Source organism: Topomyia yanbarensis, chromosome 2 (assembly GCF_030247195.1).
Source record: "Topomyia yanbarensis strain Yona2022 chromosome 2, ASM3024719v1, whole genome shotgun sequence".
Classification (NCBI taxonomy): domain Eukaryota; kingdom Metazoa; phylum Arthropoda; class Insecta; order Diptera; family Culicidae; genus Topomyia; species Topomyia yanbarensis.
The window spans coordinates 77727056-77747793 of NC_080671.1; the positions used below are offsets into that span (position 1 = coordinate 77727056).

The following is a 20738-nucleotide window of genomic DNA, read 5'->3' on the forward strand; positions in this document are numbered from 1 at the left end:
CCGGGTTCTTGAAGTGTAAATTGAGATCGTTTGAACCTACCTCATCATTATCCCCGTCACTGTGCTGTTCAGTTGTTTCCTTTTTCACCGTGGTCGTTGGCATTTCTGATGAATTATTCGCTACACTCCTCAGCAGCCTTCTAGCTGCCTTTCCCCAGTGATCCTACTAAAGAGCACTTCAAAATATTCCCTTCCTCTCGGTTGCTCCTTTTGCGGATCCAGGCACCAACGAATTAAACAAGCTCGCTGTTTGAAGTAGGCGGTATCTTTCCACCGCTGATGCTTTTGTGTTCCATTCGTTTGAGTGACGCGCCTGTAAATAGAGGGAAAAAAGAGATGGTGAAAATCTTCTATTAGCAAAGCTCTGAGAAAAGTAAATATCCCAAATCACACACTGGAAAAAGATCCGGGCCGTCGATTTGAGTCACAAGGCAGGACGACTAGAGTGCCTCCGTCGGTCGGCTTCCGAAAAAATGGCGGTTTTTGAGGTAGGGGTAAGGGAGTATGCAAACTCCTGACTCACCTCTTTGAAAAGTACTTGTTGAATATTTAATTTGATTTAGGGTCAGCTTTTTTCGCTAACTGTGAAACGAAATTTTCATCTCAGTTTTGGGGCACGCTGATGCGGGTTTCCACTTCAAAGGATTTTTTTTCTGCCAAAGGTGTTTGTTGAGTTGTTTACACTAATCCATTTCTGTACAAATATTTTCCCGGGAAACAAGTATCATGAAACCCAGTGTCTGCCCGGACTGCTTCGGTTTTGTGTCTTTTTTCATTTTCTAAGGTTTTTTGTTGTTTTCATTGTCATTTTTATTTTTCCTCTTCGCTGTGATTATTTGAAACCCTAATGGAAACCATGTTCAATTTCGTTAATCTCTTTCTTCATTGTTCAAGATAAGTAAAATGTTTGCTGGCTTCTAATAGACGGCATTACCGAATCCGACCCAAAAATGCCAGTGCCTCGAAGCAATCAAAATTCAAAATATTTCCTTCGATGCCTTGTGACAGTCTCCAGCTGTGCACTGCCCAAGCAGCTGGATGAAGGTAAACGTTATGTCGTGCACACACACATGCACCCTCAAGCATCAAAGAAGGTATGTACCACATAATTGTTAGCATGATGTTTCTCCGTTTAACCTCCACGTGCCACTCACCAATATTCCTCCGGTTTTGGTCGATACGAGGTTGGCAGCGGACCACCACCCTTCCAAGTGAGGCATAGCATTTCTTCCGGAAACGCGCGAGAGAGGGACGATTTTCTCCTGGGCTTTTGTTTGGGAATTTTATTACAAGATGCTTTTTGTGGGAAACCCCCTGAAGCTTTTCTACCGAATTTCTTTTCTTTTCTAAACGAACGAAAGATTCGGCATAGGGAGAGCGCTAACATAGCCAGTGCCTATGCTTTTATCGTTCGACATGTTCTCGTTAAGGGTGAGGGTTGGGTTTTTACCGTGTTTTTGGAACTTTTTTTACTAGTTAAAGAGCACTTTTTGCTCCTACTGTTAAGCTCAAAAATCACTTTGCCGATAAAGTTTTTTCTTTTTTTGCGGGATAGCTCATCGATGTTAAAAGTTCAGTCGTTTCCCATGTTGTCAAACCGAAGAAGGGACCGGTAAAATATCTTTCGAGAATTCGTTGGGTTGCTAAATTTGCAAATTGATGGGTACAAAAGGTTACCAATTATATCCGAATCCTCGCATCGGTGGATGTACCTTACAAAACACCACGCGTTTCCATATAATTGAATGAACAAAAGGAAGCACGTGGTGCCCCAAACATATGCTTTCTGCGAACTGCTACAGTATTATTATTTTGTGTCGTTTTGTTTGTTGAAAGACAAATATTTTCCAGAATAATACTGAATGCTCGCAAGCTAAAAATAACAACACTGGCAGAATATTTCAGAACCTGGATCGGCTCCAACAACGGGCTAAATGACACAAGACAACAAGAGTACGTAGAGTTCACAACACACACCCACTTTTTTCTAGCGGAAGTAATGCTTGCGTAGCAACTGCGTCAAAATTTTCACCAACGTGATTGTGAAGCATATTGCACAGATGACACATTCAGAAGACAACAGCTATTCAAATGTGGCCCCAAACTATTCACAAAACACATTCATTATCTTGCAGCCTGCAGCTCGGAGCAGAACAATAAAATGTGCTGAGAGAAATGGCGAAAAAAGCCCAAAAATTACCGACCGATTTAGACCCGAGATAAACTGTTCGGTGTTGTGCTGTTTCGAGATTTATTGTGTAGGTATAGTCGGTTGAGAGATGGCTTTATAATTGCAAACCCCACCCAACCCATTCGAAGGAGCATTATTCCTTTGTTTTCGATGCCTCGTGAGTTTATGATATAGCTGGCAGGAAGGTGGTTTCACAAATGGTTCGGTTGGTCTTAAAATTTCATATGAATCGAATAATACCTACAAATCGTAAATTTAAATTTAAAGTTTCCAGCGACTGTAAAAAAACGATGCAAAATAAACAACCGAATGATGTTGATTTGGCACTTTGGATATATATTTGTAAGGATCGCACCAAATGTAAACGAATGAAACGACATAGTTCACGTCTGCAATAAATAGCCTGTAACCGAAGGTAGCAAGTAATGGATAGTGTTTGCCTATTCGGAAACGACAAAGTGGTAATTTGCAGTAAACTTGCCCTGCCAGGATAGTAAATTTAGTTGTGATTTCCTTCCGAGAATGATTCTACAAAATTTACGTCTCTCGATGTCCGATACTGTTTCCCGTAACGGAACTATACACTATAAGCCATGTAGACCATACTGGAATGTTCATTGAACTGAAAGGGTAATGTTTGGTTTAATGTTTGATTGTTTTTCGTGAGCCATGCGTCCTTTAAAGGTAGCCGAAAAGATCTATTGAAGGGATCCCTGATTGTCGAGGCATCGGTAATAAGGAACACCATAGCTTATGGAGTAGAGGTTGTCGAGTTCTGGATCGTTAACCCGAAAAGTTTTGAATCGGGTTCGGGTTCTACAAATTTAAAATTCTCGTATTCGGGTCGGGTTCCGGTTTTACGAATTTCAAATACTCGCGCCTGGTTTTGGGGTTTTGAAATTTTAAACTTCCGGGTTCGGGTTGGGCATGGGTTTTTCAAATTTGGAATTTTCGAGTTCGGGTTTCGAACAAATTAAATCTAATCGTTGCTTACTAGTGTTCACAACTATTAACCTAGTTGCTTTTTAGGGAAGTCAATTTCATTTAATATAAATTGATGATACGTAAAACCGTACAATTCTTTTCTACCCCTGAATCGCTGGGGTCGTCATATTTTTCTATGTTTAAAGTAGTACATTAGGATTTAACTATGTATATTCTTGGTTTAGCAGCGATCTCCGACATTTGTATATTTGCATTTAAGGGACATATTTGCAGACAGTTCGTTGGTAGTACTGTCGAAGTTTAAAAAAAAACAAGTCGAATAAAACAATATTCAAGGTTGTCGGAGTTATGGTCTACCCACCGAAGCACAGTGTTTCCAAATAGGCAAAAACGTGATCGAAATTGTTTTGACCACGATAAACCGATTTTCGAGCTATAGCGTCTTCATCAAAGTTTGTCTATAAAATATTTCCCATCTTATTAAAGTATTAGTTTGGTGATTAATCCCCCTAAAGCTGAGAAGCAAATTTTTGTTTGGTCATTCATCAAAATAAAAAAAACTGTATTCAGCAAAGTTGTACGAAATATAACAAGAAACAACTTTGCTGAAGAGACTGTGTATCTATCTTTTGATTTTAATACACATTTGTGGAGTCTTCTATGATACACCCCTGATGTTGCTTTTTTGGCACTAAAACTTCCGATAACTCCACAGATATACGAGAAAGAAATAAACTAGCATAACAAAAATTCAAAAATTGTGTATTTTATTATGCCAAACAAAATCTTAGAACATTTTGAAATTCAAAAAAAAATAACCCTGAAAAGTTATTTCGAAAAAAGTGATTTTCAGGGGTGTATCATAGAAAATTCCACAAAAGTGTATTAAAATCAAAAGATAGATACATAGTTTCTTCAGCAAAGTTGTTTCTTATTATATTCCCTACAACTTTTCTGAACAGTTTTTTTTTATTATTTTCATAAATGACCAAATAAAAATTTGCTTCTCAGTTTTAGGGGGATTAATCACCAAACTAATAATTTAATAAGATGGGGAATATTTTATTAACAAACTTTGCTAAAGACACTATAGCCCGAAAATCGGTTTATCTTGGTCAAAACAATTTCGATCACGTTTTTGCCTATTTGGAAACACTGTGCGAAGTGTGTTTTTTGGCAGAGGTTTGCGGTGAACACTCTCCAAACCGAACCGCTCAACTGAAATAAAACAAGTAAACAGATTATTGAAGAAAAATGTAATGTGATGTACTTGAACGGATTGGTTTTCCAATATTTTCCTACAAAAAAGACATGTTGACCAAAAAATTGAGTTTTGTTGTGTTCAAAATTATAAACAAAAATTCATTACAAAGAATCGAAAATTTTTGGGTAAAAACGAGTACACGTTCAAGTACACGAGAATGTAAATACAGACAATTCAAAAAAAAAAATATGAAAATCGGATGACTAGTTTTTGAAATATCACGTTCACCGCAACGGTACTTTCCAAAGGACTTAGTTCCGAGATAATTGCGTTTAAAGTTTTATGTTAACTTCATTAGTGGAAGTAACAGCGCGCTGCGAACGGCTGTAGGTTGAAATCGGGTGCTTCGATCTGAATGAAATTTGGAACGGATATTTTCAAAAGTGTGTACTTTCAGCATATTCAATAAAAAAATCGATTTTTTTCGTTCCAACTTTGTATATAAAATCTTAAGCCTTTGTCTATAAAATCCATGGCGCGACCCGGGTTCCTTTATGAAAATACAATAATTTCTACAATTTCAAAGAATTAATCAACAATTGTATGTATCCTGTCCACCCACTAGTGGATTTGTGGGCATTAAGAGCCGTTCTGGAAACAACATTGGAGATGTAGAATTAGCTCTACTGGCATGTGTACCATACCATCAGAGGCAAAAAAGAGATTATGTGCCTTATCACACGAACATTCTAATGCTGATGGTGTGACATCACGAACACAGAACCTTAACAGTGCCAAACCGAATCGCGGGTGGCATCGTGAATCCTGTCAAATAAGATTTGGCTACAGATTAAAGCTTGAAATGTATATATTATATTTTATAAATGTACATCCTTGCAAGCAGAAGTTAGAGAATTCGTGTAATAAAGTATACAAAATTGTTATTGTAGGGATATAAATTTAAAAGTAAAGAAATTTGGGTTGGGTTCAACGGTTAAGATTCATTGAAACTGTCATCATGAAGCTTCCTTTGCTTACGAGTTTGCTCGAGGATTAGCAGCCGATTTTCTTACCTTTCCGGTTAAGACGTCAACGATTTAAAAATTTCTCAGAACATTACAAATTCGACGATTATTACAGGGCAAATATCAATGCGAGTTCCACTCATTAGTAATTCGTTTTATCATCAGAATATATTGGCTTAAATGGCACGTTCCCCGTATGTATTTTTTTAGAACTTTGCGTGAAGCAAATTGATAAAAACTTTCGTACATTATAGTGTATCATTCCAATAATATTCTGTAATTTTTCTATGCAAAAATATCAATAAACGACTCAGTGACGAAGCTTTTTGTAGAATGTCCCTTGAAAAAAACATAATCATTCAACATTAATGTAATCAATGACGTTGCAAGGTCACCAATGTCTTTGTTCTGGTCTTTATAATTGAAATTTAAAATTCAAAACATATAGCTCCAAATAAAAAATAAAAATTCCATATCTCACTAGATACTTTGCAATTTATTCCCTCAAAAACTGCTCAATTTCGGGCTTCGAGAATAGTGGGCCCCTTCAATGACAGGGGCGCTTTTATGTTTGCGAGATCGCGAACGTAGGTTTTCGTGGATGATCTAAATTGCATATTCGCCTTTGTGATCAAAATTTTATTGTCGCACAATGCGCAAGCGATTGTATGTTAACAAATTTGATCGCAGGGATGTGTGTGTGCGTCGCGTGTATGTAACTGCGCGTGTATAAATTCGTTTCAACACATGTATATCCGCTTGTATGTTCGCGTGGGATTTTGAATGTTCGTGCGAACCACGACTTTGAGTATGTGATTCAGATGTAGAAGAGACTGGGTTTATGAATTCGTAAGTGTTAACATAATGAATTGATCACCGGAACGCTTTATGTATGTGAGATGGCGGGCGTTGTATTATCGCGAAGGACACTACCGTTTTATATGTTAACGTATTTGATCCGGCGAGCATTTTTATGTCGCGTATGCTAACTTATGTGTGTTTGGACTCTTGTATATACGGTGTAGCCGTGTGCATATTCACAAGGTCTTTTGAATGCTCGCGCGAGCCGTCGTTCTGATGTTAAGGAGGTTACGTAACTTAATTTTTCATTCGAAAAAAATATTATTACTTTATCTGAAAGTAAAACTTCTTTTGAATATTTTCCTAAATTTTAAAACAAGATCTGAGCAATAGATTCCAGCGCTTCGTCTACCAAGAGCAGTGGAAACTTGAAATTTATCTCGGTATGCCGATTTTCCAATAGGGCATAGCAAAAAAATTTTTTTTTGATTTCTCAAAGGCCCCCCTATCATATTGTGACAAATATCAAAGTAAGCTTAGATGCCAAATTTCACATCATTTGGATAATTTTAGACCCCCGCCCACTTCGCTTGAAATTTTTTGAAATTGATGGTATGGGAAAATATGGAGGAAAAATACATTAAATGCTATAACTTTTGAAGTTGCGATCAGAAAATTACAATTTATACCTCTTTTGAAAGGAAATAATCTTAGTATTTGAATGGAGATATTTTTGTTTCTATGAAAATACGGGAAAGTGCGGTACTGGGTCATTTTGGCCCCAAAATCTTATATTTTTAATGATTTTTCTGCTCCGTGACGCAAATCATACATATTTTGTAGTTTTTCTAATGTGAAAAAATCTCAGAAATCAAACGGAACCCTTTTGACCTTAGTCTGAATACGAGAAGTTGGGGTTAAATGGCTTTTTGTCATTCATATTAAATTTTATCATTTTCTCATACATATATCTCTATTATTCTTCATTCAATTTTCATAAAATGTACCTTGTTGAACGTGTAAAATTCTGAGGAATAAAACAAAAATAAAAACGTTAGAGTTAAAATTCAGAAACATCAAACTTTTTGATATTTACTCTACAAATCTCATTTTTTTCCATGATTTGTCCTAATACCTCAACTTCCCTTATTTTTCCAGGAATGAAACTTTTCTCATGTGATCCCTAAGCATATTTTATACTAAAAGTAGTAAATCAAATAAGAATTTTGTTGTTAAATGGAGTTAATATGTGCGATTTTATGATAAAAATGTGAAATCGACACTATATGTCAGATAATTTGATGTTACTGAATTTTACCGGTAACGAATCTATTTTTGTTATAATCCTAAGGATTTTCTACGTTCAACCAGGTATAGTTTATGAAAATTGAGTGAAGAATAATAGAGATATATGCACGAGAAAATGATGAAGTTTAATATGAATGACAAAAGGCCATTTAGCCCCAACTTCTCGTATTTAGACAAAGGTCGCAAAGGCTTCGATCGATTTTTGAGATTTTTTCACATTAGGAAAACTACAAAATATGTATGATTTGCATCACGGAGCAGAAAAATCATTAAAAATATGGGATTTTTGGGGCCAAAATGACCCAGTACCCCACTTTCCCGTATTTTCCTAAAAACAAGAATGTCTCCATTCAAATACTAAGATTATTTTCTTTCAAAAGAGGTATAAATTGTAATTTTCTGATTGCTACTTCACAAGTTATAGCATTTAATGTATTTTTCTTCCATATTTTCCCATACCATCAATTTCAAAAAATTTCAAGCGAAGTGGGCGGGGGTCTAAAATTGTCCAAATGATGTGAAATTTGGCATCTGAGTTTACTTTGATATTTGTCACAATATGATAGGGGGGCCTTTGAGAAATCAAAAAAAAAATTTTTTGCAATGCCCTATTTTCCAGCATGGTTTTCCGTGATCACGATTGCAGAAAAACTACTCAACCGCTTTTCTTCATTTTTTCCAATTGTACGTAAATAACTTTTCTCGTATCTTAACGTTTCCATTTTTATGCATAAATTTTTGGTTTTATAGATAAGAATTTTTAATATAATTTTTAGAGCTTAAAGCATCGATTTTTTAGGAAAAACGTTGTCGTATGCAGGAAAAAAAATTATTTGTGCAATTAATCGTTAAGGTACGAGTAATGCTCCTATACTAATGGATTTTTTGGAGTACAAATCTGTTGGACTTCCATCGTGATCACCACAAGCTTCTTAAATAAAAAAATGTTTTGAGAAAAAAGCTGGAACTACGCCAAATATCAACATATTTTTCTTAAATAATGGTAGTTTTTGACACTGAATAATGTCCTATCAAAATACTATAACTTTCATGTAATAAAAATATTGCTTTATACCTTTACATAAATGCAAACTTGCTTGAAATTTTTCTCGCAAAATGGTATGTAACCCCTTAAGTGCACAGTTCAGATTCCAGAAGAGAATGAAACGCCAATTTATTATAGCATAGGAATACGCGTTTGTAGGGAAACCCGGGGCTAGTTGGCGGTTGGGGGGTGATTTTCAATCTATTTCCCGAATGATTATATTTTTCGATAGCGCGTGAAAAGAACTTTCAGTATCCGTATATATCTATATAATATACAGTTTTCTCGAAAAGACATTCACCACGCTCCAAAAGGACCCTTGAAGTAATAGCATTTCCAGTTGATTGCTTAGTTTTTGGCGTATCCTCAAATACCGCCAACTTACCCCGGGGCCGGAGTAAGCTGGCGGTTTTTCCGCGTCACATATTTTTGTCTCTAAAAATAAAGACAATGCATCAAACACTTAATAAAAAATCAGAGATGTTGCCAACAGTCTGCTCTTTCATGCCGCGTGTTCTATTTTGCAAGATCTACCTATATCAAAGCGGTAAAAATTGAAAACTGAAAACACCGCTAACTAGCCCCGGTCTCCCCTATAATCGATCTTGAGACCACGCTTATAAATTTACACGTTCACTTGATCACTAGAGCGTTTTTTAAAGAGTGTCCCACATCAAATTGCATCACAGAAAAAAACACTGTACAAAACTTATCTAGTGGACCGATCCTTTTCAAACTTTCAGGCAATGAAGTATAACCCACTGGTAAGCTTTTGGCATATTTATTTCATTCAACTTTCATATCATAACCGGCGCGTTGGGGGAGAGGATCAAGGTCCTTGGATACAAAAGTGATCCCGCTGTATCACTCCAGGACAACATTTGAATAGTGGCACGAAGCTTGATCCGGCCAGAAGATCGTAGGGTCCTTGTGTTTCTTCAATAGGGGAATGAGACGCTTCTGCAGACACTCATTGAGGTAGATTTCCCCGTTTACAGTCCCGGTAGTCTCGAACGGAGCACTCCGTTTGCCAAATCGTCGCTGTTGTGCTATCTTATGACAAGCGCCATTTTGCACATTCGAGAAAAACGATTTTTAAAGTTTGAGATTGAATATCATGAAACTTATAAATGGTAGAAACAAATCAGAGATGACAATTGATGCTTCTACTTATTCTGTATTAATCTCTCAAATATTACGAAGATCGGTTGACTATGTTGCGAGTTTTCACTAAAAATGTAAACAAAAGTCGCACTCACACGTGTCATAGGTGTGTATTGATGAAAAAATTTGTATGACGTGTCATAATCGTGCATGGAAAATTTTCCATAGAAAAAAATCACCAATTATGAACTTTTATTCATATCTTTGGTTTAATTTGGCCTGTAAACAATCGGTTGGATGCATTTTGAAGGAAATGAGTCAGGGAATCTAGAAAAAAATAGTTATTTTTGGTTACAGTGTTGCCAAATATGTTATATTACCAGTTTAAAGCTAAAACTGCGTTTTTCTCCCAATACATGTATTATTCTTCTGAAAATTATTATGCCATTGTGTTCCTACGACATTTTTACACATGAAAGCAACTAAAACTTCATTATAACTTGAGCCAATCCCAAGACATAATGATTTGAAGTAAAAAACTCACAATTTCTAATCACTTTTCTCGCTATATTTCAGTAACCAAGCAAAATTTCAAAATTCTGGAAACGCCATCTTATAGAGATTCGTTAGACGAGTAATGTGGCATATCTAACTCAGTTTACCCCAAAATGGCGTTTGTCATAAGATAGCACAACAGCGACGAAATGAGCAGATCGTTTGTCAAATCATGTAATTTTTGGCAAACTTTGAAAGTTTCTGCTTCTATACTTTTTCCGAAACATCAAACCTGTGCTGGGCGGTGAAGAACAGTAACTCCGGAAGCTGGCGGAAGTCCGCCTTGACGTAAGTCTCATCAGCCATGATGAGATAATGAGGCTTCGTCAGCATCTGGATGTACAGTTTCCGGGCCCGTGACTTTCCCACCATTTTTTGCCGTTCGTCACGATTTTCTGCACTTTGTACGTTTGCAGTCCTTCCAGGACCTTGGCTATCAGAACGAAAGACTTGGACAGATTCAACTAAATGCTCGCATCTCTGACCGAAGCATTGAGATTCCGCTAAAACGCGTTTTTCTATGATGCATTTTGATGTGGGACACCCTTTATGTATATTTTACTCGCCTTCTTTCGATCACTTTTGAGCAAATATTTCAACGCAGCTCTATTCAGCACAGAAAATGTGAACAAATGTTTTCGTTTCAGAGTGTACTCAAAACCCACCACCAATGGGATGGCACAGCGGTGTACCACTTTGTTCCAAGCGATTGTAGCTACGTCGATTGGATGCCATAAATGTAACGGTTCTAACAGCAAAGCTTAATCGATTTTCCCAGCATGGCCGTTTGTCGGTATTACACCGACTTTATCAACGAAGCTGTCTTGCAAAAAATATCCTTCAGCGGCATAAGCAGAATCCTTCGACTGTTTGTACAACGTACTTTCATTTACAGTAGAGAGTCTGTTTTCAGCGGTAGCTATTTACTTTATTTTGGGCGGCACCATCTCCTTCCAGACTCGTTAGTCACTAAAATAAAACGATTGGTGGTTTGGAGCTCACCGATTACAACAATTGCCGAAAATAGTCTTACCGTTCTTCAGCTCCAGTCGCGTATGTTCTCAAGAGTCCAGTCTATGTTTAGATTAGTATCCGCTGGAAAGGCAAAATAAATTCCCTCGCGGAATTGAATCCGTTATTTTCCGCATAAAACCTTGAAAGCTCAAATCTAATCTAACCCATGTTTCGAAGGTCGTAAAAAGATGAGGGACATTTCCCTCAGGAGCCAATGAATAACAATGTGTGCTCTACCGAAAAGGTTAGAATTTCGATTCAATTGTTGTTGTGAGAGCATCCGATTCCCAGTTCACTGTTACGGTTCTCTTTGTTTATGTAATTTAATATTTTAATAAATCAGCCTGCGGTTCAAGATCCACAGATTTTCGATAAATGCGTGATTTGAAGGGCAGTGTTGTGTTGTACTAATAAAAGCAAAGTAAATCCTTGGTACTACATTTTGCTGCGGAACTTGACCTTCTGTTTCGACAAGCTTCGCTGTGAATTCTTAGTGTTTAGGACAACTGCAAAAAGTCTCCGAACGTAATAGTAATGAGCTTCGTAAACTAGCATGTAGTAAGTTTTAGTTGAATTATATGTTTCTAAATATGCTACAAACCGTAAAAGAAATTTCAGCACGTGTCCTCACTATTTTCATTGCAATTATTCCTATTACAATTACCGCAGTTCAGCATCGACCCATACGAGAGTAGTCCCTTTTGAGGATGTAACGTCCACAAGCTAGGTTATTTTTATTTCATTTACACTGATTTGTAGCCGTTGATAGTACAGAATGAGTCAGTCGGGCTTTCAGCGAAAGATATAGTCTTACGGATGGGGTTTCGCCGGCGAACATCCCTCGGAGTGTTTTTTGCATCGGACCCTCTGCAGGGAAACTGCTTCGTTTTTCGTTCATTATTCTTCATTTTCACCGTTATTATCGAGTCGGTTGGTTCGTTCGGTACAAACTAAATAGCAATGAAAGTATATGTTTTCACCCCGGAGTGGAGGTTACAAGCTGAAAAGTTATTGTAATAAAAATGTCCGACCCCGACAAGTGAATATTTATCCAGTTATTTTCCATTCATAATGCTTTTAAAGTTGAATACGTTTCTGCTTTAATATTGGATCTCATAACGTATGCTGGTATCCCCGCAACTGATGGATACCAGGGAATGGAAAATCCCTTCCATAAAATACAAATCTGATATTTTGAATTCATCGACAGTGACCTCACGATCCACATCGAGCGAGAATGCAGAGGCGGACGTTCGTTACCGCTAGGGATATCACCGGTATCTGGGAAAATATCTTCGACATCAGCGCAACCGCTATCCTCTCGTCAGGATGTTCTCTATAAAGCTCTAAACAGATCAGACTACGTGTGTGTAGTGGATGATGACAGAGTCTCCGTCTAAGAGCCCTGCCCCGTGCATACATGTTTTATGTTAGCCTAATCAAATATTCTTAATACAGCCAGCCCCACCCTCAACAGGCAGCAGCACTTATGCCTTCGGAATTGAGTTCTCTTCTGACTGTTCTGCTTTGATGTATGAGTACACAACCTCTTGAATTCGACAGCTAGAGGTAAGAGCAGTGCCACCGTGCTGCGCTAGGTGATACATTATTCATTGCCTCAAGCTGTGAAAACCGCGTTTTCCGGTTCCTAACACAGTTGGGGCGTAAATACGTTCAGCTCGGTGATAACACTTCACGTAATCGTGTGGATAATTGGTGGGAGGGTTGATGGGTGGTTGTAAAATTTCCCACTTGAAGCAAATACAGCTCGTAGTTATGGACTAAAATACTGGTAGATTTCAGACACACTCGTCGTATATTTCTCATTAGTTAAACCAATTTTCTCGCTAGCAAATCCATCGGTAGTATTTGATTCAAAATATATTTGTGTAAAGAAAGCAGTGTACAGTGCACAGTTGTTTTTTTACCAAAACGTGGAATAAATGATTCACACGAAAATAGTAAGATGTGCATCGATGATGTCTTCGGAGATGTTCAAGGACGTTTCAAAATCTTTATTCTGATGGTATGCGTCCTGTAAAAAATCTCTCTTACAATGAGGTATTTTCAATATTTGCTTTAAGGTTAGAGTAGTAAAACTCTATTTACAATACTCTCGAAGTTTGTGCAGTTTGTGAATGGTCTCTGAAATAAATGTCCTGAACACCGTATTTCAATTCTCGTAGAAAAAAAACTAAAAATATGTGAGACCTTATAATGATGCGGCCATTAAAATTTCATTTCGGGAGGGTCTTAAAAATTCAATGCATAAATCTAACTAATACTGATAACATGAGATAGTCACTGAAAAATGAAAGAAATTTTAAAAGGGTTATAGTGAAACAATTTAGAGACATTAAAAAAATAAATATTTAAGAGTTCAAAGATCAACCGAGCAGGTTAATCTCTGACGTCACTAGAAAATGCAAGATATTTTGGACTACATGTTTACAAGATGAACCTCTTTCGAAATAGACGATTCAGATTTTCCGGATACTGTTTGTACGTGAAGCATGGTAATAGGTCATGTTTACTTTCCCCACAATAGGCACGCTTTTTATCATTCCTAATCCAGGCAACCACGAAGCATTAGTACACGCTGTAAAGTAGCACATTATTTGCATGTCAGATTTTCATTGCAGTATCTTGCCATTTTGAATGCTTAACTGTTGCTAATCAGCATTTCAAAATCTAGTTTGAAACCTCTTGTTAGTAAACAGAACCTTAAATACACAACAGCGCACAGAGGATGCAAATCAAATTCTGGCCAAAATTATTTGTTGTTGTTATTGCTTTTATTATGCCTTAATATGAACAAAAAATAGACAATAACAAGTTTTTGGTACAATTTGGCATCTATCCACCTACCAGTGTAGAGGTCAATTTTCTAAATCCTTTCGAATACTAGTAATTTCGAGTTGATCTTTGTGAATACATTTGTTTTTCCAGTTGCACAAACAGTTGATCAGTGGAAAAGGGGGAAGAAAAGGGACGCTTGAGCATATTTTCATAGAGATACATTTTGAAAAACATAGTATTTGGCCCTAAGGCATTTCGGTGTACCTCAAATTACTAAAAAATTTCAATATTTTCAAATCGCTTGGAATTTATGGATCGGACAAGATCGGAAGACATCTTATGTATTTCGGATAGCTGGAATCTGGTTTTGTAATACTGCTTCAGCAACTTTGCCGGATCTTGCCGTATAATGTAACTTTTTTATCATACAAGTTTGAAATAAAATGTTTAAAAAACATATTTTTTAAAGTTGGTGCAATGCACAGCAACACTAATACTTTCAGTTAGTTTTAGGCTGAAGTTATACAAATGGTTGTGTTCAACTACGCTTGCAATAACATTGTCTTACTTAATACAGTCATCATCACTAGAAAGCGATATTGCTGAATATATAATTAAAATGATTTAAAAACCCCTTAAAATATCGTCATTTTGCATCCATGCAAAAAATCTTTAACAATTTTTGACATACTCCTAATTTTCCCACGTTATTCAGCAGGCTTTTAGTTCTGTAAAAAAATATAACAAAATGGAAAATCAAAAAAAAATATTTTGGTTATTGGCCAGGAATTTGTTCTAGTTACTCCTCTGTGCAGCGGTAAAAAATAATTTTAATGGCAGTGCACTAATGCAGCCTTATACTTTGCCAAAAGTGGCTTTTAAACAGCATAGTAAAACTAGTCGTTGATCACGCCGTCGATCTGTACTTTGGGGGCTGGAATGAAAACACGGTAGTCCTTTATAAAATATTTGTTGTCAGTAATGTCACTTGCCTGCTTTAGATAGGATATCACAACGCTAAGCTTATCTGGGTGCACTTACTAGATATCGCGGTTGAATATTGAGGAGACAGCAATAACGGGAGATAGGGGAACATGGGGAGACTTAACCAAGCGCAGACTATGACGTGATCTAGTAGGTTCTTAAAAAAAATTCAAAAATATTTTTATACTTGTTTCGGTACTTTACGGTAATTTTAAAAGTTTGGAATGAAAAATTCTTTCCTTAAAGAAAATATTCCTTAATTAATAAATTTGCGTTAAATGATGTAATTTTTTATTAAGCTTTGTATGGACATTTCTATTCGACTTATAATTACTTTTAAAGTACTCATACATTATTGTATTCTTTATGAACTAGTGAAATGATTTTACATAAATCGAAACATTGCAATAGTTATTACTAAAATTTGCACGACATTGAACGCAACAACTAATGTTGGGGAGACGTGACCTAGATTTTATGGGGAGACTTGATCAAGTGGCAATAAGCTGAAGAAAGATAATTTTCTGATATTTACTATGCTGTGACCTACTGTTAATCCTTTAAAAGAAATGCATTAAAACCAGTCGAAATATATGAAATGCAACCATTTTATATTATTAACTGCTACCTAAGGATCTCGACAATATGGAAAAAAAAACCTGTTTTAATCCTCCTAGTGGTACTATTGTGGCTTTGTCATTTATCGAAACTACGATTCCATGGCTGGTCATGTTTAATATAATAGTGGAAATGGGGGGGGGGGGTGGCAACCCCTCACCGCTTACCCCCAACTACACCCCTGTTTAAATACAGAAAACCTATATTAGTTTTAAAAAAATTGGCCCTCCGGGATTAAAATGACGATGTTCAGGGTGATTGCACAACCTTTCTATATGAGAAAGGCAAAAATGTGAATTTGCTGTGTGGCCGCACTCTTCAACCCGTTACTCCGGAACCGGAAGTCGGAATTAAATGAAATTTAATAGCAGCCTATGGGAACGTTGTACCTTTCATTTGAGACTAGGTTTGCTAAAATCGATTCAGCTATCTTCGAGTGACTGATGTGCATTTGCACATGCATACACACGCACACAAACACAGACATTTTCGAAGAGTGATCGCCCGCCTAGCGGTGGAGAGTGAACTAGAGTGAATGGAGATGCGTGATATAAGTTTATGTGAGTTAATTGTAAATTGTGTTTAATTTGTGAATGCTAGCTTTGTAATTTCTTGTGAACAAATTGATGTTAACGTTAATGCTAAATAAATATTGTAGGCGTCCGACGATGGCTAAAGAGCAGTAAGCCGAAACGTTACGTGTGGTAATGGGAAAATTTGGAGTTTTCATTTTCACCGAGAAAAGTCAACAAGTCCATGAAATATTTTCCGATCTCGACGAATTGAGTCGAATGGTATATGACACACGGCCCTCCGGGCTATGATAGTGTCAACCATAGTGCTAAGATTTTGGTAGCATAGATAATCATGAGATCACAAGAGGCAACTATGTGCAACAAGTGGAGATAACGGCCCGGAGTTGGGGCCCAATAAAATGGAGCTAAACAAAGCAACCAAACGAAGCATGCGCGGCGAATCCGTTCGCTAGAGGTGATTTGGTGAGGTCGCCACCAACAATAGTAGCTGAAGTCATTTAGCAAGAGCAGGAGGAAGGGAAGCACCAGCAACAACAACAACTGCCACAGCAGAGCGGGGTGAGTTACACCCCCGCAGACGTCAAAAGCAGTGGCAGCGAAGTGCTTGGTGGAGGAGCTCCACGGGGTTTGGGGACACGAGAAACAATGTCCATAAGGACATTAAGGAGATGGTCATTGAAATCCGGAAGGCGCTACGGTCTGCCGTGAAGGAGTATGACAAGGTACCGCGAAGGGCAGACGTAGCTGAGCGAGCATTGGCTAGGGCTGCTATACTCCTAGCCCCTCCGAAACCAGGTAAGGAGAAGCAGATTGGAGTGGAGAACTCGCCAGTTCTCATAACTCCAAAGAAGACAAGATCCTCGCCAGGAGACGAAAGACCAGGCGGTTCAAATAGGCAGACACTTGAGGACGATGTTGTCGCCGAAGGAAAGCCAAAGCCAATGACGCGAGGATGTTTGCAGCGCTGTTCAAGAAGGTCAGAGAGAACCCGGAGCTGAAGGATTTGGGAGAAAACGTGGTCAGAGTCAGGCGTACCCAAAAAGGTGAAATGCCCCTCGAGCTGAAGAAGAATTCCACGACTAGCAGCTCGACCTTGCAGGAGACTATTACCAAATCGATGGGTGAAGAAGCCGACGTTAAAGCCTTAAACCCGGATATGGTGATTGTGGGCAAGGACCTTGATGAAATCATGGCTGAAGAGGAGAGGAGCACTGAAGCAGCCGTGTAACCTGGGCGATGTGTAGATGACGATCCGGTTAAGGAAGAGATACGAAGGAACTCAGACAGTGATAATTCGTTTACCGGTAACCGCTGCAGACAAGGCACTGGAGGTAGGCAAATTTACGGTGTGATGGTACAGATACCCACTGAGAGCCGCCCCATGAGTAAATAAACAGGCGGAAAAATGTTTCAAGTGTTAAGGCTTTAGACATTTAGCAGGGGCTTGTAAAGGCCCGGACAAGCCATCTTGCGAGAGACTGCACGCAGAGGCCGAAGTGCTTGCTTTGCACCCCAGCGTACGAAAACGACCACCAGACGGGTGGCTTAAATGCCCTGCCTACAAGAAGGCGACTGCAGGTCAACGGTAATGGAGATAACCCAAATAAACCTGAATCACTGTGACACTGCACAGCAATTGCCGTCTACGACAGAAACTAAATGCGATGTCGCATTGATCGCAGAGCCTTATCAAGTCCCCCCTGACAACGGTAACTGGGTGGCGGATAGATCAGAGACGGTTGTGATACAAGTTATGGGCAGATTCCCCATTCAAGAAGTGGTAGAACGCTCAAATGAGGGCTTTGTGATCGCCAAAATCAACGGCGTCTTCGTTTGTAGTTGTTACGCTTCTCCAAGGTGGACAGTTAAGCAGTTCAGCCTAATGCTGGAGCAGTTAACCGAACAGTTGATCGGTCGGAAACTGGTACTCATTGGTGGTGACTTCAACGCCTGATCTGTGGAATGTAGAGTAACCAATACAGGAGGGTGTATCTTGCGTGAAGCTCTAGCGAAGTTAGACGTACGATTGTGCAATGAAGGTTCTGTTAGCACATTGCGGAGAGTCGGGAGGGAGTCTTTCATCGACGTCACATTCTGTAGTCCTTCATTGATGGCGGACATCGATTGGAGAGTATGCGACACGTATACGCATAGTGACCACCAGGTGATTCGCTACCGCCTCAGTCAACGGAACCCTGCTGCAGCATAGAGAAGGAAGTCCGGTGAACGAAAGTGGAAGACAAAAGCCTTCAACAAAGACCTCTTCGTTGAGGCACTTCGGCCGAACGGCGGAACCGAGAACGTGGGTGCAATTGACCTAACAAGAAGGATTATGGCGGCTTGTGACGCCTCAATGCCGCGAAAGCTGGAACCAAGCAACAAACGGCGTCCAGATAACTGGTGGAACGAGACGCTTAGCACGCTACGCGCTGCTTGTCGCAGAGCCAGAAGGCGGGCTCAGAGAGCGATATCGGAATTAGATAGAGAAGAGCGCAAGGCAGCGTTTTGGGAAGCTAGGCCGCTTTAAAACGGGAGATCAGATTTAGCAAGTCAGGTTGCCACAAGGAGCTGTGCCGAGAAGTAGATGCCAATCCCTGGGGCGACGCGTACCGAGTGGTGATGGCGAAAATGAAGGGCTCGACGACGCCTACCGAAATGTGCCCGAATAAGCTGAAGCTAATCGTCGAGGGTCTTTTCCCGAAGCACGATCCAACTATCCGACCACCAACACCGTACGGCGAAGAAGAAGGAGCAAACGCGGACTATCGGCTAGTGACTAATGACGAACTCGCAGAAGCATCGAAGCACCTTAAATCAAACAAAGCCCCCGGTCCGGACGGAATACCAAACGTGGTGCTGAAAGCTGCGATCCTGGCATATCCGGACATGTTCAGGATGGTGCTGCAAAAGTGACTAAATCAAGACAACTTCCCCGGAATGTGGAAGGTTCAGAAGTTGGTGTTGCTGCCGAAGCCAGGGAAGCCACCGGGCGATCCGATCTCGTACAGGCCTATATGCCAGCTGGATACACTCGGAAAACTCCTGAAAAGGATCGTTCTGGATGACCGGAGTCAAGCTGCAAATAGCCCACCACAAGACGGAGGTGTTGTTGGTCAGCAACTACAAAGCGGTTCAGCGGATACAGATCGACGTCGGAGGGCCGAACAATCGACTACGTCTGCGAAAAGACGAAGGCAACGCACGCAATAGCGAGAATTATGCCAAGCATTGGCGGCCCGAGAAGCAGCACGAAACGTCTGCTATCTACTGTTTCGTCATTGATACTCCGATATGGGGTTCCTGCCTGGGGTGCTGCGCTGAAAACCAAGCAGAACCGTGAAAAGCTGAACAGGACATTCCAGCTTATGGCTGTACAAGTCGCGAGTGCCTACAGAACAATATCGTCGAAGGCAATATGCGTTATTGCCGGGATGATCTGCATCACCCAGGCGGAGGATGTGGAATGCTACCAGCGGAGAAATGCACGTAATGCAAGGAGACTAGTCCGAGCAGACTCGTTGGCTAAATGGCAGCAGGAGTGGGACAACGCTGAGAAAGGAAGGTGGACCCATCGACTCATCCCAAATGTGTCAGCTTGGGTGAATAGGAAGCATGGAGAGGTGAACTTCCATTTGACGCAGCTTTTGTCCGGGTACGGATGCTTCCGGAAGTACTTGTATCGGTTTGGACATGCTTCGTTACCCCTTTGCCCGGAGTGTGCGACCGTGCAGGAGACACCGGAACACGTGGTCTTCGAATGCCCTAGGCTCGAAGAAGCTCGTAGGGGTATGACAGTTGACAATATCGTCGAAGAGATGTGCAACATACCTGGGACGTTGTCAACAGAGTGGTTACGAGCATACTCTCCGAGCTGCAGAGGAAGTGGCGAAGGGACCAACAAGAAGCCACAAATCGGGTTTTGAGAGAAATTCCGCCGCCGGGGAACTCTCCGACTGTATAGACTAGGTCCACCGCCAGGAACCAGTTGAGTAGTACGCGACGTGGCACTAAGTTTGAGTTGTCGGGGCGCCAGTGAACCGGGTGTCAAGCTTTACCGGAATCACCGGACCGACCTAGACACCCTACCGGATAGCTCGTGGGTAGGTTAGATCCACCGCCGGGGACTTGACCGAGTAGACCGCGTCGCACAGCTAGCAGTGGGTCGTTGGGGCGCTAGTGAACCGGAAGCTACAGTCCACCCGGAATTGCTGGATAGACCTAAGCACCTACTGGCTGGCCTATTGAGTAGACTAGATCCACCGCCGGGGACTAGATCGAGTAGATCGGGACAACGCGGAGAGCTAAATTGCTCATGGAAACGAACTTCGGTATCAGGAGAAATCAACCGCTCGGTTTCGGGAGAACCTCCCTCGTCGGGGAATTCTCCGTCGGAGTAGGCTAGATCCTTTGTCGAGGCCTAGACCGAGTAGTTCGCGAACAAGTAAGGGCGGGAGCTGAATGCCTTATCGGGGAAGTAGAGCGTAATGGTAATGGGAGCCAAAGGGCTCAAGAAATTGTCGTGCTAAAACCAAAGAAGAATCGTTATCGGGAGAACTTCCTTCGCCGGGGAACTCTCCATCTGCGTAAGCTAGATTCACCGCCGGGGACT

General features: G+C 40.0%; 1 protein-coding gene across 4 annotated transcripts in view; it reads right to left on the reverse strand.

The window, feature by feature from the left end:
• Positions 1-20738, reverse strand: part of LOC131678499 (uncharacterized) — a 354661-nt gene that overhangs the window by 28560 nt on the left and 305363 nt on the right. For all 4 annotated transcript variants that reach the window (XM_058958693.1, XM_058958691.1, XM_058958690.1 and 1 more), the window contains one exon: positions 41-313. In XM_058958693.1, the coding sequence (XP_058814676.1) occupies positions 41-103 (63 nt within the window). In that variant the 5' untranslated portion in view covers positions 104-313. The remainder of the gene's footprint in view (positions 1-40; positions 314-20738) is intronic.